Source organism: Dioszegia hungarica (assembly GCF_025882075.1).
Source record: "Dioszegia hungarica strain PDD-24b-2 chromosome Unknown MKK02contig_2, whole genome shotgun sequence".
Lineage (NCBI taxonomy): Eukaryota > Fungi > Basidiomycota > Tremellomycetes > Tremellales > Bulleribasidiaceae > Dioszegia > Dioszegia hungarica.
Window position 1 is genome coordinate 1,824,550 of NW_026515766.1, and position 15,418 is coordinate 1,839,967.

Here is a 15,418-nt window from a genome sequence, read left to right on the forward strand (position 1 = left end):
GGAAGAGATTGTACATATAGATCTGGATAGTTATAGCGATACAAGTATGCAGAGTCCATAGTATTTACAACCTGATCGGCGCCCCCATTGTCTCCTCGCACCGCTTACTGACGCTCCCCAAGAACCTTCTCCACGTATCCCACCATTCCTTTCCCGCTTTCCGATCCTTCTCCCCCACCTCAAAGTCATCCACCATCTCCACCGCCTCATCCTTCCACCTCTCCCCCAAAATGACCTTCAACCACTTCAAACATTCTATTGCCGCCTCCACTCCACCCAGTCCCACACCCGGCTCCATCAACTTGACCAGATACGCCTCCACCTTCTTCGCGTCCCTCTCTGCCGGTCCCTTCCCGCCTCGCGAATCCACCCACTTTGTGATCGTGTCCAGCACATCTGGCAACTTCGTCGCATTCAGCATGGCTGGCCGACGAGATTCAGGCCGAACGACAGCTGGACGAGTGACCGGCAGACTTCCCGCTCGCGATCCGCGCGGACTGGTAGATGCCCGATCAAAGCCTAGACCGAGACCCTTGGACTTGTCCGCTTCCCTTTCTTTGGCGCGGATACGGGAGGTATCCGCCGGTCGATGAAGGGCGAGGCGTTGCCGCTGTTTCCGGCGTTCCTCAGTGATGACCTCTTTCTGCATATCCGAGGGAAGCTCCGAGAAGACCGTTGGGTCGATCCCGAGCTCGCACAGGTCTTTGACAAAGTAGAGGCCGATTTTGGAGGTCGGGTCCAGCTCGTCATCCGCCACTTCGATGATGGAGACGGGGACAGCTGAGATGGGTGGGTCCGTGCTTTGTCGCCTCGGCATCGACTTTTCCCTCTCTTTCCCCTTTCTCTTCCCCTTCGGCGACTCTGTAAGATCCATCACCTCATCCTCCGCCCCCATTTCCCATTCCTCCCTGCCCACCTCCCCCGCCTTGGCCTTGTTCCAAGCGGAATACAACGCCAGATCCGCAATCTGCCCCGCCTTCATCTGAGTCTTTGTCTTCGGCCTCAACTGCTTCGAGATATGCGCAGCCGAGTGCCTCCCTTCCTTATTGATCGTATGATCGAGCTTGCTCCAAAAGGGTACCGTGGATCCGACGGTATCTTTCAGTCGGGTGGGTGGGATCGACGTGATTTTACCAGGAGCGGCGCGGGGGAGGGGTTTGGCCGGTGCTAGGGTGGGCTTGACGGGAATAAGAGGGGCCTTCTTGGCGGCTCGGGCGCGGGCGTGTTCTGCGCGAATTTCCCGCTGGAGGTCTTCGGGCAGAGCAGCGAGGAAATCCGGGTCGATACCGTCTGACGAGGCCGCGGGGGCCAACCGAGATGGACCCGCCGAAGCGTTCGGAAGTGCCGATCGAGAGATAGGAGGAGGTTCCCGTTCCGCCTCTTCCAAATCTGCGTCCGACGCGCCGATCATCCCTCCTTCCTCCTGCTCCGATGGGACGACCACTCTGTCGGAGGCGTTCAGACCCTCATCGACCGCCTCCAACTTTGCGGCCGCCTTGCCTTTCGCCCCCGCAAAACTGAGCACCCCCTGCCCCGCCTCCCTCTCCGCCTTCTCCCCATCCAGCTTCGTCATCTGTATCCCGACCCCTCTCAGCTCGACAGGATCGAGACCTAGCGTGCGGAGAAGCTTGACGGCTTCTACGCCGAGTATCTCGGGATCGTCCGTCGATCCACCGCCTTTCGTGCCGACCGAAGAGGACTTGTTGAAAGTCTCGCACCACCCGTGTCCGAGGAACTGACCATCAGCTTGACTTTCACCAACGGGTAAGGTCACACTCACTTTAGGTGGCTCAATAGGAGCTTCCGGATGCCGCTTCATAATCTTGAGCGTCAACAGCCTGCCCTTGGCATTGACCTGTTTCATCCGCTTAGCGACCTCCGCCGCTAGATCCCTCACGCAAATCTCCGCCTGCTCGTCATTCCGAAACCGGATTCCATACTGCTCTGTCAGCTACTTATCTCGGTCACCTCCCGAGACGATACACGTTGACTTACATTCATCTCGGCACTGATACTCTTCCTCTCCTTGTGCGGCTCCAATTTCCGATCGTCCATCCCCCTCAAATACCCCCAGACCATCTCGCCTGTCTTTGGGCCCAAAACACCCCGGAAGGCGCCTTTCGGATGCTCCATCAATTCCCCCGCGATGGTCGTCCCGAACTTCTCCTCAATCTTGGACTTGATGGAGTACCCGACCGAGGGGAAGTCTTCCACGTCGAGCGGGGCTAGGAAAGTCGGGATTTCGGCGGTCGTCAGGTGGTACACGCCTGCGGGTTTGGCGCGGCGTGTAGCGAGCTTGGAGAGGAAGACGTTGTGCGAGATACCTATACTGACTGAAAATATTAGCCTGATTCGCACGCCCTGAAGCGGAGCTTGGGTCAGATAGCTCACCTTCACACCCAGTCTCTTTGCGAATATCATCCCGGATCTTCTGGGCGATCTCGACAGCCGCATCTCTAGGTCGTTTCGGTATTCGCTCGATAGGTCCGTCCGGTCCATCCTCCACCTCCATGCCATCCCGCCCGTCCAGCTCACTAAGATCGCCAATAGCTTCCCCGTCTGCCAGAGAGACCTTCTCCGCGCCATCTTCATCGGCTTCCTCCGGCGCAGCTTCCCTCGCCGCCACAGCGCTTGTAGCATCGATGAGCGCCTCGTCCACGCTCACCGCCTGCAGCTCGTCCGCATATCCCATAAGCACAGTGTAGAACGCTAACGAATATTTCTTGTATGTTTCGAACTCATACCTGCACCATCAGCTCGGCCAGCAGTCTCCTGCACGCGTAAACTCACGGAATCGTCAGTAGATCCTCTCCAACCAGAGTCCGCGCTCTACCCAGACTCATCCCGTTCTTCACTCCCTTCGCTCTCGCCTCATAGCTCGCCGACGCAATCTCGCTCGTACTCCCCTCCATCCTCCCGCCTGTCGAATGGCAAACCACCGACGGTTTTCCACAGAGATGAGGCCGAGTCGCCAGGCCACAGGAAACGAAGAAGCAGTCGAAGTCGACGTGAAATATGTATTTCTGGCCGGTACCGACAACGGGGGCGGCGCGAGTAGGAAGGACGGATGTAGAGAGGGAGAGATGTGAGAGGGTGGTGGGTGCCGGAGCGGCCAGCGAGTTCTCTTCGGATTGGCGTTGGGCGGTAGCGACCAGAACGCGAAGCTCGGTCTTCCACGTGGAGAGGTGGTGCAGACTAAACAATCAGCTGAGAGTGCGACGAAGGATGAGGAAGTACATACCGACTGTTCTGGTAGTACCCATCGATAAAGCCTCCTTCGTTCCCCCTCTCCGCCGTATTCTTCAACCGCCACTCCTGGTCCTTGAGCAGGCGTGCCGCATCTTCGTTGCTCTCCTTGGAGGCGTAGAACTCCCATTGTGTCTCGGCACGCTTGGGTGTCTCCTTCTTGGGCGTAGGCGGCTTGACTGGGCTTTGGCGGGAGGCGAAGGGGTCGACGGGCTGCAGCTTTGATGGCGTCGCGAGCTTGGTAGATGAGGAAACAACAGGAGCCGGAGGTGGTGAAGTGACTTTCGTGCTACCGGCTGGATCATTCGAAAGAGCCCCACGGCCCGATAGTTGCGGTGGCACCGGCTCGAGAGACGCGGTGACCCTCTCAGCGGGCTGGTTGGTGACCTGGGTCGGCCGCGCTGGACGCATATCGACCTGCTTCGCACTCCTCTCCTCCACCTCTTCTTCCTCTTCTTCTTCCTCTTCCTCCTCCCGTTCTCTCTTGGCCCTCTGCGTCGGCTCGCCCTTAAAGAATCCCTCGAGCCCTTTCCTCCCCTCCTCCTCCCACCCCCCCTGAACCGCCAACTTCCACCTCGTCCAATCGAGCAGTTTCCCCTCCTTACAGCTCTCCAATATCCACCCCTCCCTAACCACCTTGTAATTCACAAACTGCTTGAACTTCATCTGCGTCAACATCGGCGCAATGATGTACTTGACCATCCCTTTACTCCGCAAGACAGGCCGCACCTCCCCTCCCCGCTGAAGAATCATCTTCCGGATCTCCTCCATCGGCGGGTGCGTATTCCCGTTGATGTAGAAGGAGAGATCCTTGAAGATCTGGGGGAGGTTGGCGGCGGCTGGATCGGCCAGTGCGATATCCCGATTCTGTGTTTGGACCTTGATTTCCTTCTTGCGCATATAGTCGCCAATGTCGCCGAATTTGTTGGGAGCATACTCCGCGCCGGCGAGGTACGAGTGGGAGGAGAGGTCCGCGAAGGGGTCGGCGCGATTGGGGAGGTAGGAGAGGGTCGTACCGGGTGATCGCTCGCGTTCTGGGATGCCGCTTGGCCCTTGGAGAGCCGCAAGCTCCTCCAGCTGCTCCATCCTAGCCAGAGGAGATCTGGGAAGAGACAGTGGCGGTGGACTCAGTCGACGCCTCTTTGCGGAGGGCTGACCATTGTGACCAGCCCCGCCGTCCCCGATGTCCAACTTGGCCGCTTCAGCCCAGAAAGTGGGGGACGATACCGGAAATGACGATGGAGGGTCATCCTGCGATGATTTGCCCAGGTTTGGGCGAGACATGCCCCTCGAGTACCAGTCGCTGCTATATCATTGTATATGAGGATGAGGTATGAAGCACCCTTTGCTCACCACCGTCACCTCTCTCGTCGTCATTGCCGAAAACAGGTTCGGCCTCGGCTTCGGCGAGCTCCGATAAGCTTCACTTGACCATGTGCCGTTCCTAATATAGCAGCTATTGGGGCAGCTCTCTTCCGCTTCTCTTCCTCTACGCTACATCAGGCAGTATGGGCGACATCAAGCTCAGCACAGAAGGCTCCGACCTTCCCTCTCCCGCCTCCACACCCCCCGCACCCCGATCCAACAAGCCGTTCCTCGCCTTACTCTCCCTATTCGGCGTCCTCGCCCTCCTCTCACAATCCTCCATCCCTCTCCCCAAATTCTTCTCGTCCGCATCTTGCAGGAACCACGCCCACTCCGCGACAGCTCTGGCCGCTCTGGAAGCTGCCAAATGCCCCGCTCAGCCTAAATCAATCAATATCGGTACGGACTGGGATATCCTGCACGACGAGGCGTACGCCGAGCTTGCCGCGCGCAGGCTATCGCAGGCGGTCCAGCACGAAACCATCTCATATGATGATTTCACGACCATGCCGGCGAACGATACGGCGCTGGACAAGCACTATGTCTTTGCCGACTGGATGTACAATGAGTACCCCAAGGTGTTCAAGACGCTCAAGCACGAGGTGGTCAATTACCATGGGCAGCTGTTGACGTGGGAAGGGAGCAATCCGGCTCTGCAGCCGATCATCCTTATGGCGCATACGGATGTCGTGCCTGTACCGGAGGATACGATCGGGCAGTGGACGTACCCGCCGTTCGAAGGGCGGATTGTTGTCAATGCGACAGAGGACACGCCGGGGACGTGGATATGGGGACGTGGCGCGAGTGATTGTAAGAACCAGTTGATGGGGATCTTGGGGGCGGCAGAGAGGCTGGTTACAGAGGGATTTAAGCCGGAGCGGACAATCATCATCGCGAGCGGGTTTGACGAGGAGGTACGTTTTTATTGTCTAACAGAGCTGATGGTCAGATTGGCGGTGCCCATGGTGCTGGCGAACTCGGCAAAGTGCTTCAGAGCCGATACGGCGACAATTCTGTTGCGTTCCTGCTCGATGAAGGCTTTGACGGGGTGTCGCAGCAGTACGGCGCCCAGGTCGCAAGCTTCGGGATGGCCGAGAAGGGCGCCATCACCGCCGTTCAGATCAAGGTCGAGACGCCCGGAGGCCACTCCAGTGTCCCGCCCAAGCACACCGGCAGTAAGTACAGCTGATCCCTGCCTTCTGATGTAGAGCCCGCGAGCTTACAAACATAGTCGGAATCATGTCGCTCCTCATCTCGCAGCTCGAATCGCATCCCTTCCACCCCTCCCTGCAGCCGGAATCGCCCTACCTCAAATGGCTCACCTGCATGTCCGACTACGCCCCGGACTTCCCAGCTGGGATGAAGCGACAAGTCAAGCATCCCCGGATGTGGCCCAAGCTCGCCCATCAGCTGGCGCGGAGCGATCGGCGGTTGAACAGCTTTTTGGCGACTACCCAGGCGGCGGATCTGATTAGGGGTGGTGTGAAGGTCAATGCTCTGCCGGAGGTTGTTGAGGGTGAGTTCTCTTCTTCGTACATCCTCCGAACGATCAAAAGCTGATATGTTTAGCCAAAGTCAACTATCGTATTGCCTTGTAAGTTCTTTCCCTCTTCTGCCTCCTGGCGCTGGCCTGGACTGACAAGCAGTACCTCCTCCGTAAACGCCACCCTCAAACACCTAACCGACGTCCTCATCCCCTTCACCAAAAAGCTCGACTTTACCATCTCCCCCTTTACCGACCCCCCCAACGGCAAGAAATCAGCACATCACATCACCCTCTCGATTGGCGATGCGCACCCGCTCGAGCCGGCACCGATCACGCCGGGGGATACTGAGGCGTTCAAGCTGATGGCTGGGACAGCCAAGCATATCTTTGGGGAGGAGACTATTGTTGCTCCGAGTGGGATGTATGGTGAGCTGAGAGTTGTTTGCGGTTGGCACAAACAAGACAAGAGCTGATATGATAGCCAATACGGATACGAGGTGGTTCTGGAACTTGACGAAAAACATTTATCGATTCACCCCGGCGTTGATCAACCCCAACTTTAATGTTCATACCGTTGACGAGGTGAGCTCGACTGCGTGAAGACTCGTCTCAATGAGAAGAGAGCTGATGGGACCAGAAAATGCCACTGTCGGGCCACCTCAATACCACGCGCTTCATCTACAAGCTCATCCGGAACTCGGAAGGGTGGAACACGGACGAGTAGCGGAAGCGTATGAAAAGAAGGACAAGCTCGGAATGGAGCAGTTGTGATGAGAGGCGTAGACCAAGAAGGAGAGACCAAGTTGTTTCGGGATGCACGATCAGATTCTGCAGACTTTGGTGACAGACAGCCTTTCGAAAAGTACTTGATTGTCATGAATGCTAACTACCTGATGCTGATAAACTTATACGTACGACCTAAATCTCCCCTGCTACTTCTCCCTCTCGCGATGCCTCGTCCGCCACTTGATCCACTTGAGCAGGATCGCTCGAAACGACCTGCACCTCCTGCTCAACAACCTGCTCTGCCTCCTGGACCGTATCCACTGGCTCCACCTTGACCCTCTTTCTCTCCTCTTCGGCGTCCTCTTCCGCCTTTCGTTTCCCTGCGTTCCCGCCCTCCCCACCGCCCTCGATCCCCTCCATCGGTGTGACTCGCGGCTCGACCACTTCCGCCTTCACCACCGTCTCTTGCTCCTGTACGTCTTGACCCAATCCTAACGCCTGAACAGCCCCATCCCCATTCACATTCTCCTTCTCTTTCTGCGCTTGCTCAACCATCACTGAATCCGCTTTTGGCCCCTCCGAATCCACCCTATCCCCCGGGACGACAGAGTGCGAAAGCGGATGCGGCTCCACCTTGACCTGCGCCCCCTCCCCATCCGCCTCTGGCGTCATACCGGGCGACTTGGAGCTTGTTCCCCCCGCACTCCCACTTCGGCCCTTTGCGACCCTCGCCAGTCGATTCGCCATGAGTTGTTGTTGTCGACATGTCGCGTGCATAATCTATCTCTGTCAGCTCTACCCTTCTCCCTTATGTGCAAAGACAAGACGACAGAAACTGACCTTCCCACTGATATCGATCGCATTCCTCCACACCCACTCTTCCTCACTTTCCGCCCACTCCCGCTTGAACCCTTCTTTACATATCGGGCACACAGCGCCCGCCCCACCCGCGCCCTGTCCCTCCGGTACTCTCACCCACTTCTTCTGCAGCTCTTCCGCGCTCTTCATCGGCTTCCCAGCGGGTCCTGCGCCGACACCCGAGGTGTTTTTGACGGGAGACTCCCCGCTCGGACCCGCACCGTTACCGTTGGCGTCCATCCCGGCGAGGGTATCAGGAGCGGTCGAGGACCCCGCGACAGGGATATCCCGGACCCACTCGTCCGCGCGCGGAAGCCAGCGCCGGTGTGCGCCCCGGCCGGAAGATGTCCGCTCTTGTTTGTTCCGGCGGGCGTGCCAGTCCATGTGCGCGTTGAGCTGATCGCCGTCCGATGGGAACCGGGCGGCACACTGGGAGCACTGGACGGGGAGGTGTTGCAGGGGAAGAGCGGTCATACTGGGAGTCAGCTTTAGCCCGTGTGACGTAGGAAGATCATGCATACCGGTTCATGTCGAGATTGGAGAGCGAGAGGTTCAGACCGAGCACCATATCCTCATAGTCATCCAGCCTGGTACGCTCCACTTTGAGCGGAATAGGCGCAGCTTCGGGCGTACGGGGTGTACTTCCCGGCATGGAGAGTGCGCCAGCGCCAGCGAGGCTGTTGAGGATATTGAGCATATTGGCGTCAAACATGGGCGCAACGGGAGGTGCCGGTGCTGGTGCTGGAGCGGCGGACGTGGAGGGCAGGTCGATATTGGGTGGATAAGGGGGAGTGTGGCTGGACCGGAGGGGTTGGTCGTAGTTGTGTAGTGTGGGAGCGAAGGGAGGGAGAGCCGGAGCGGCGCCTGCGTTGACAGGCGGGTACGGCGAGGGAATAGCGTGCGAGGGTGGATAAGACGGGGCGATGGTCGGTCTGGGAGGAGGGTACGCCTGAGCCGGTACCGGTAACGCTACCGGAGCAGGAGGCGCCTGGTACCCCATCCCCCTCAACTGATCCATAATCTGCTGCAGCTCAGCCGGCTGGACATGCCTCGTATTAAGCATCTCGCTCAGCCCCATCAACGCCGTCAACTGCGTCTGGATGCTCCTATCCCATGCCCGATGCGCAGCCTCGCCCTGCTTGACCCCAATCGTCGCATGAATAGCCGCAAGGACCGACTCGCGCGTGACGCCCATGCCAACAGGTGCATTCATCCTTTGCTGCCCGGGCCCACCTGAACCTGAACCTGCGCCCGCTCCGCCCACTCCGCCCGCACCAAACACCTCCCGCTCGACCGCCTCGCGCGCGGCAGGACCATACAGCTCGGTTCCGCCCGGACCGGACCGGCGCCAGAGGGAAATCATCTCCTCCATCTTCACCTTGGTCACCCCGTCGACTTCGCGATGCGTGCGGACGTAGAGCCGAGGAATGGCCTGTTGGAGGAGATGGGTGGTGTAGGGTTGTCCGACATTCTTCGAGATGGAATCGAGGAGGTAGAGCTTCGGTAGTTTCTCGTGTGGGGGTGACTAGACCATCAGCACTTTCCTTGAGCTCCTCATAGACGTTTTGTATCAGTAGCTCGAGCGGTGGAAAAGCCCGGAAGATGCATATAGCTACTACGAGACAAAGGAAAAAGGAGGCTCGCGCGACATACCCGATAAACAGCACTCTCAATCTCCTCTACTACCGCCGTCATGTTTGCCCATTGATTCTGATCCCGCTGCTGCATCGCCGTGATGGACAGCTCTTGGATAAGAGGACGCGAATTGAAGGTGAGTTCCCGTAAGCGGTCGGCGTACCATGCTCGGAAAGGGTCAAGTTGGGCGGCCGAGGGCGGCGGGATGGGCTGGTAGTGCTGCGAAGCGGGAGCTGAGTAGCCGTATGAAGGTGCAGGTGGAGGGAGGCCGTAGGACGGAGCCGGGGCGTACGAGTAGGATTGGTACGCCATCGTGTACCGAGCCGGACGATGTATGTTTGAGGGATGAACCGCTTGGACCACACCGGGTATTTGCGCCGACTCGGTGAGGTTCTGAGCGTAATGCTTCTCCCTGACCCTCGTGGACGAGCGAGAGTATACCAGTCAGAAGTTTGCGTCAGACAAACAGCTCAGAAGAGAGGGGCAAGGGGGCGGGTGGAGGTGGTAAGCGTGGGAGAAAGAGATTCTCCTCAAACTGAACAGGCTCTGTGTACTATTGCTACGGCTGGTTGATTGGAGCACAGCGGGCTGACACAAGGCTCCAGGTTCGTACGAGAAGCTGCTCTACTTGGGGGGGGGGGTATTATATGGAGAAGTATAGAAGGAAGAAGAATAGGCTGTTTGACGTGCACTTGTTGCTTGAGACAAGGCTTCGATGACGGGTGGCGATATCTCCGCCGGCCGGCGATTTACAATGTGGCACTTTGCCGCTCAACCACTATCAAGCTCGTGCATCGCATGCAATCTTATCCATACCTTCCTCAAAAGTCACGAGCACATGGAGTACCTATCGTGTAGGATGCGCGGCTCCTTCACTGGCGCTTTACTGCTCGCATATAGCATAGCTGGGCTGAAGAGTCTTGCGCACCGCGGCTGGAAGGACACAGCATTCCTCGGCCTTACATCACCGGGTTTCATCTTGGCGATTCCAGGCACGAGAGGGCTTCTCTTCGGACGCTATTCGCTCCTTTCCCTTCTGTGTACGTGCCTTCAAGTGGTCCATCTCATCAATCCCGTCAGCAAAAGGCACGGAATGTGTGTCAGGCATCTTTGAGTAAGATCGATGTAAGGCATAATCTTCAAGGAGACGAACGAACAAGGGAGGACAGGGAGAGCACGGGAGACGGGAATCCGAAACGCCAAGCCAGCCCCGCCGCATGACGCATCGCATCGAGAACGTTGATTTCTTCTTCTTGTCAACGCTTGATTAGATTGAGTGTGTAACCTACACAGCTTCACAGCAGCATCGCCCTATATCTACTGATCGATAATATACCTAGCATCCATCTCGCATCAGTCTCCGAAACCTTCACAACTCCGCCGCCGCGCCTAGCCTTCATCCAACCTTCATCCACGCCACCCGAACTCCCTTCATCCCAACTGCCTCACCATGCTGCTCCTACTGCCGCTTCTGGCTGGTCTGGCCATAGCGGCGCCTCTCGAAGAACGCTCGATACACCCTCTGGAAGAACGGCAGCTCCCCCCTGGTGACCCATGTGGTCGATTGGTCGGCACTACTCCATGTAAGTCACCTTTGACCTCCCTCCTGATCCAGCTGATCATCAGACTATGCCCCACGCACCATGCTGGCCTGCCTGCAGTCCATCGCGTTCAAGTCGGAGGTCCGGAGCAACATCATGAGCGTTGCCAATGCGATGTACACCCAGCTGGACGTCCTCGCTGCGAATCAGCTGGGGGATACCGAGGAGCCGGTCAACCAAGCGGTGAACATACAGGCGGAGTGTGAGTTAATACCTCCAGTGCTATGACGGCCGCTGATTATGCAGTCCAGCGAATCAACTCCACTACCTACTCCACCGACTACGACTTCCAACACGACCTCTCCCGGTCCATGACCCTGCTCAACGACGGCCATCACGCCTGGTCGAGCTGCTACCGCTCCCTCTTCCAAACCACGCACGCTATCCCCATCGTCTCCCTCTCCTCTTCCGCCGAAAGCACCACCCCCAACATCTACATTGTCCCTGACGTCGCCCGCTTCGTCGCCGCCACCGGCTTCGGCACCATCTACTCTAGCGCCGGGATCGATGTCGCCAGCCTCGCGGGCGCCCAGGTGCTCGGTATTGAAGGCAAGCCAGCGTGGGACTATATCGAGCAGGACAAGCTGCCCGTCACTGGCGTCTACATCGACAAGCAGCAGCGGCTGAACTCGGTGTTTGCGAGCTATGCGGCGGAGGGTGGTGTTTGGGGAAGGGTGCCGGGGCGGTTCACGTCAACGAGGGATCTGACCAAGAACAACTTGACGATGACGGTCAAGACGACAGCGGGGGTCGAGAAGGAGATCAGTATCCCTTGGGTGACGAGGTATGCGACTACGTCGACTTGGAACTATACCTCCGGCGAGGCTTTGTAAGTCCATCCAGCTTGATTTGACTGGAGTGACAGCTGACAGACTACTAGCTGGAATGCCAACTGCGGCTCCGCCCGACCCATTACCCTCCGCGAGACCCCCGGTGGAGGCAATACCACCCAGACCCCGGCTGGAACTACGGTCGCACCTACCATGGCGGACCTCCGTCTCCTCGCCCAATCCGCATACCGCGCATGCCCCGCCACACGCAACACAATCGCCATCCCCGTCGTTACCAGCGAGGACCCTACCAAATCCGCATCCTACCTCGGCGGCCGAGACATCATGTTCTTCTCCATCCCCAATACCAAGACCGGCGTCGTCTACCTCCCCACCTTCCTCCCTGAACCCGCCTCCAACGCGTGCATCACCCGGTACTTTATCGACCTCGTATTCGGTCTTCGGAACTTTACCTCTGCGGGCATCGAGAACGTCCTCATTGACACGAGCAACAATGGGGGCGGGGCGGTCGTACTCTCCCAAGTCGCCCAGGTTCTCTTTACCGGCCAGCGCTTCGAGAACGAGGCCAACTTTGAGACGGTGCTTCGTCGGTCACCGCTCACCGAAGCCATCCTCCAGCGCTTCATCGATACCCCCTCCCTCGCAGACGTCTTTTCCACTTTCAATCCCGCAACGTATCGGAGCGGAACGGCCAATCTCCCCCGGGACGCCAACTACTTCTCCCCCGGCCGGGAATACACAATCAACAACCAGACCCTCCGCACCTCCAACCTCCTCCGTGACCCCACCGAGCAGATCGCCCTCCTCGACATGCTCTTTGATATACCCGACGCAGCGCCGTTCCCACCCAAATCCATCGTTTTTACCGGAAACGGATTGTGCGGCTCAGCGTGCGCGACCTTCACAAACTTCCTCATCGAGTACTACAACGGGACGGGGTACATCCAGGCGGCGCAGCCTAGCAAGCCGATAGAGTTTACGGCGTTCATGGCTGGACAGGCGTTCACCTCGGATGCGGTCTACCAGGAGGCGGCGACTATCGGGTTTGACAATCCCGCATTGTTGCCCAAACTCAATCATGCGGGGTCGTTCGGTTTTGCTATCCGCGCGGCCATTAGCCCGATCCTCGCCCCCGGGGACTTCCTTCAGTACAGGTCGTTCCCAGCGGCGAATCGGTTCGCGCTGACCGCCGAGCGGTACTCGGATCAGATGGCGTCGTGGGCGTATATAGCCAGCAAGGCGTTCCCGAGGAATCTGTAAGCTCGAGCAGGAGGTCATTTGTGACATTTATATTTTGGTCTCATGTGTATTGTATCTTATAGTAGTCATGTATATAAGTGTAAGAGGTATGATGATAGTGCAGCATAGGCGATCAGAAGTCGGATCTCTGCTGTGCTAAGGCATTACAGCCAGACCAGTCCTGTCGCATCCGAGTCGCACCTGTGTCGGCCGCCAACTCCACATTCCTCGTCAACTAACGCACGGATCTGCCACTCGTAGGCAAAATATTTGGGCTGAAAGAAACGTTCGTGACTGTTGTTGATGTTGCCTTCTACCCTTAGATCACAGATACACAGAGCAGCAAGAACAATGGCGTCCGAACAGAAAGGTGAGGAAGGCGTTGAAAAATGCTGACGTTAGTGCTTATTGGATGTATTGGAGGTAGTGGGCTGTACCACCTCGACAACTTGACTCCAGTGTGAGTGTCCTCATTTCGCGTTTGGCGTTGGCTAGAAGGGCCGGTCTCCTGTAGAGACCCATGCTGACTAATGTAGCAAGAAGCTCGACGTCAACACAGTGAGCGTCTCCCCATCGAGACATTCATCAAGTACACCACTGACTCAGCAGCCATGGGGCAAGCCCTCCTCCCCAATCACCATCTCCTCCCTCCCCTCTGGCGCCCTTATCGCCTTCATCTCCCGACACGGCCCCTCGCACACCATCTCGCCCACCGAGGTTCCCGCGCGCGCCAACATCGCCGCTCTCAAGCACCTAGGCTGCGAGGCCATTGTGGCGTTCTCAGCTGTCGGGTCGCTCCGCGAAGAGATCGCCCCAGGACACTTTATCATCCCTGACCAGATCATCGATCGGACCAAGGGGATCAGGGAGGATACCTTCTTCCGTGGTGAGGGGCTGGTGTGCCACTCGATGTTCGGGGATCCGTTCTCGACGCAGTTGAACAGCGTGGTGGGGCCGGTGGTTAGGGAGATTTTGAAGAAGGAGGGGGTGGAGCTGCATGAGGGCAAGACGGTGGTGTGCATGGAGGGTGAGTCTGCCTGAATATCATGAAACCTCTGATTCAATTGCTCCGAGGGGTAGCCATGCAGCGGGGGAGAGCGCGCAGAGTGGAGGAAAGAGAAAGAGGGGGTCGACAGCGACTGTAGCTGACCTGATCAGGTCCCGCCTTCTCCACACGCGCCGAAAGCCTAATGTACCGCCAGTGGGGTGGAGACATCATCAACATGTCCGTCATCCCCGAGGCGAAGCTCGCGCGCGAGGCAGAGCTCGAGTAAGTTTAAATTTCAGCACAGCACAGAATATTCATACTACCCGGGGTTCGGCTGACTCCTCAGCTACACCCTTATCTGCACCTCGACCGACTATGACGCCTGGCGAGTCGGAGAGGCACCCGTGACGGTCGCAGAAGTCGTCAAGACCCTGCATACCAATGCTGCCCACTCGCGCGCCGTCGCCGAGGGGCTGTTGCAAAAGGTGCACGACCACGTGGCCGCGGGCAAGCTGGATCAGATCAAGGGGTCCATGCAGTGGTCTTGCGTCACGGCTAAGGATGTGAGTTTATCACGGCAAAGAAGATGGGGATTGGAGAAGAAGATGGGGATTGAGCTGATATTGTCAGGTTCAGCCGGCGGAGTCGAGGAAGAAGCTCGCATACATCTTGCCGTACTTCAAGGATTAGAGGTATAGATCTAGAGAGGCTAGAGGAGGTATATCTTGTGATGGTATCTGATCGGCTCCTGGATGATCCTGCCGCCATGACCGTCGCTTCCGATGTGCAACTGTGAGAAGGACTTTCTATAGTCCCGACACGGCCTAGTTGGTCTCGAGTATGGCTTCGCCACCCTCAGCGGCTAGCGCGCCACACTGACCTGGCACGCTGCACTCACACTGAGCAGTAGTACGGCATGGGATCTCGCCGCCCAGGCGTCGCACAGCTCATTCAGGAGACCACCCAGCAGACTACCCCCACTCTCGCAACGGTCAAGTGGGGAGGAATGTTACGTAAACTACCGCTTCTGGCAGTTCTGCGGCTTAGAAAATACTTCTTCGGGAGTGGTAACCCCCTAAGCCCCCGCCGGCTGGTGCCTGGTCGCTCGTCGTACTCTCTGTCTCTGCGCTTGATCTCCTCGGTCCCGAGCTCGCTTCCGAAAGGGGGATCCTCCTCGCTGAAGGGACCACTCCCGCTGAAGACTCGTTACCGCTGAGGCCTGAGGCCCGAGGTGTCGTACTTCTCAACAAGTGGTTCCATGAAAGTACATAATGTGAAACGTCCCTCTATCCGCACCATTCACCCTCCTTTGTCTCAGTCGAGAGTGACCACTCCTTTCATCCGACAATGAGATGACTGGGGTCTCTCCGAGAATCATCTTGCCGCCCTTTTCACCATAGACGTCCTCCAGCAGTTTTATCAAACAACGCTCGTACCTGCTTCTCGAACACCGCACGGAAAGATCCTACAAGTCAGCACATCA

At 57.8% G+C, this 15,418-nt stretch overlaps 5 protein-coding genes across 5 annotated transcripts; 3 read left to right on the forward strand and 2 right to left on the reverse strand.

Annotated features, from left to right (window-relative positions):
- Positions 1-64: 64 nt before the first annotated feature.
- On the reverse strand, positions 65-4,530 carry MKK02DRAFT_18867 (uncharacterized protein; the record flags this gene model as incomplete). Its single annotated transcript, XM_053086017.1, has 12 exons — positions 65-166; positions 203-742; positions 917-1,038; positions 1,135-1,378; positions 1,526-1,735; positions 1,781-1,939; positions 1,996-2,333; positions 2,392-2,476; positions 2,573-2,744; positions 2,791-3,195; positions 3,242-3,542; positions 3,654-4,530. The coding sequence occupies 12 exons, from the start codon at positions 4,528-4,530 to the stop codon at positions 65-67; spliced, it is 3,555 nt and encodes a 1,184-aa protein (XP_052949565.1).
- A 224-nt stretch (positions 4,531-4,754) lies between these two features.
- MKK02DRAFT_29769 (putative Gly-X carboxypeptidase) lies at positions 4,755-6,821 on the forward strand (the record flags this gene model as incomplete). The annotated part of the gene is made up of 7 exons (XM_053087901.1): positions 4,755-5,525; positions 5,561-5,786; positions 5,843-6,127; positions 6,181-6,205; positions 6,258-6,523; positions 6,579-6,679; positions 6,735-6,821. 7 exons carry the CDS (start codon positions 4,755-4,757, stop codon positions 6,819-6,821), a joined length of 1,761 nt encoding a protein of 586 aa, XP_052949566.1.
- Positions 6,822-7,618: 797 nt separating this feature from the next.
- MKK02DRAFT_18726 (putative Cleavage/polyadenylation specificity factor) lies at positions 7,619-9,628 on the reverse strand (the record flags this gene model as incomplete). Its single annotated transcript, XM_053086000.1, has 5 exons — positions 7,619-7,807; positions 7,859-8,156; positions 8,203-8,613; positions 8,677-9,206; positions 9,335-9,628. 5 exons carry the CDS (start codon positions 9,626-9,628, stop codon positions 7,619-7,621), a joined length of 1,722 nt encoding a protein of 573 aa, XP_052949567.1.
- A 1,138-nt stretch (positions 9,629-10,766) lies between these two features.
- Positions 10,767-12,968, forward strand: MKK02DRAFT_40117 (uncharacterized protein; the record flags this gene model as incomplete). Its single annotated transcript, XM_053090959.1, has 4 exons — positions 10,767-10,899; positions 10,943-11,119; positions 11,164-11,746; positions 11,798-12,968. The coding sequence occupies 4 exons, from the start codon at positions 10,767-10,769 to the stop codon at positions 12,966-12,968; spliced, it is 2,064 nt and encodes a 687-aa protein (XP_052949568.1).
- Positions 12,969-13,298: 330 nt separating this feature from the next.
- MKK02DRAFT_35143 (putative Methylthioadenosine phosphorylase) lies at positions 13,299-14,625 on the forward strand (the record flags this gene model as incomplete). The annotated part of the gene is made up of 7 exons (XM_053089095.1): positions 13,299-13,317; positions 13,350-13,407; positions 13,484-13,505; positions 13,557-13,974; positions 14,106-14,217; positions 14,282-14,498; positions 14,566-14,625. The coding sequence occupies 7 exons, from the start codon at positions 13,299-13,301 to the stop codon at positions 14,623-14,625; spliced, it is 906 nt and encodes a 301-aa protein (XP_052949569.1).
- Positions 14,626-15,418: the final 793 nt, after the last annotated feature.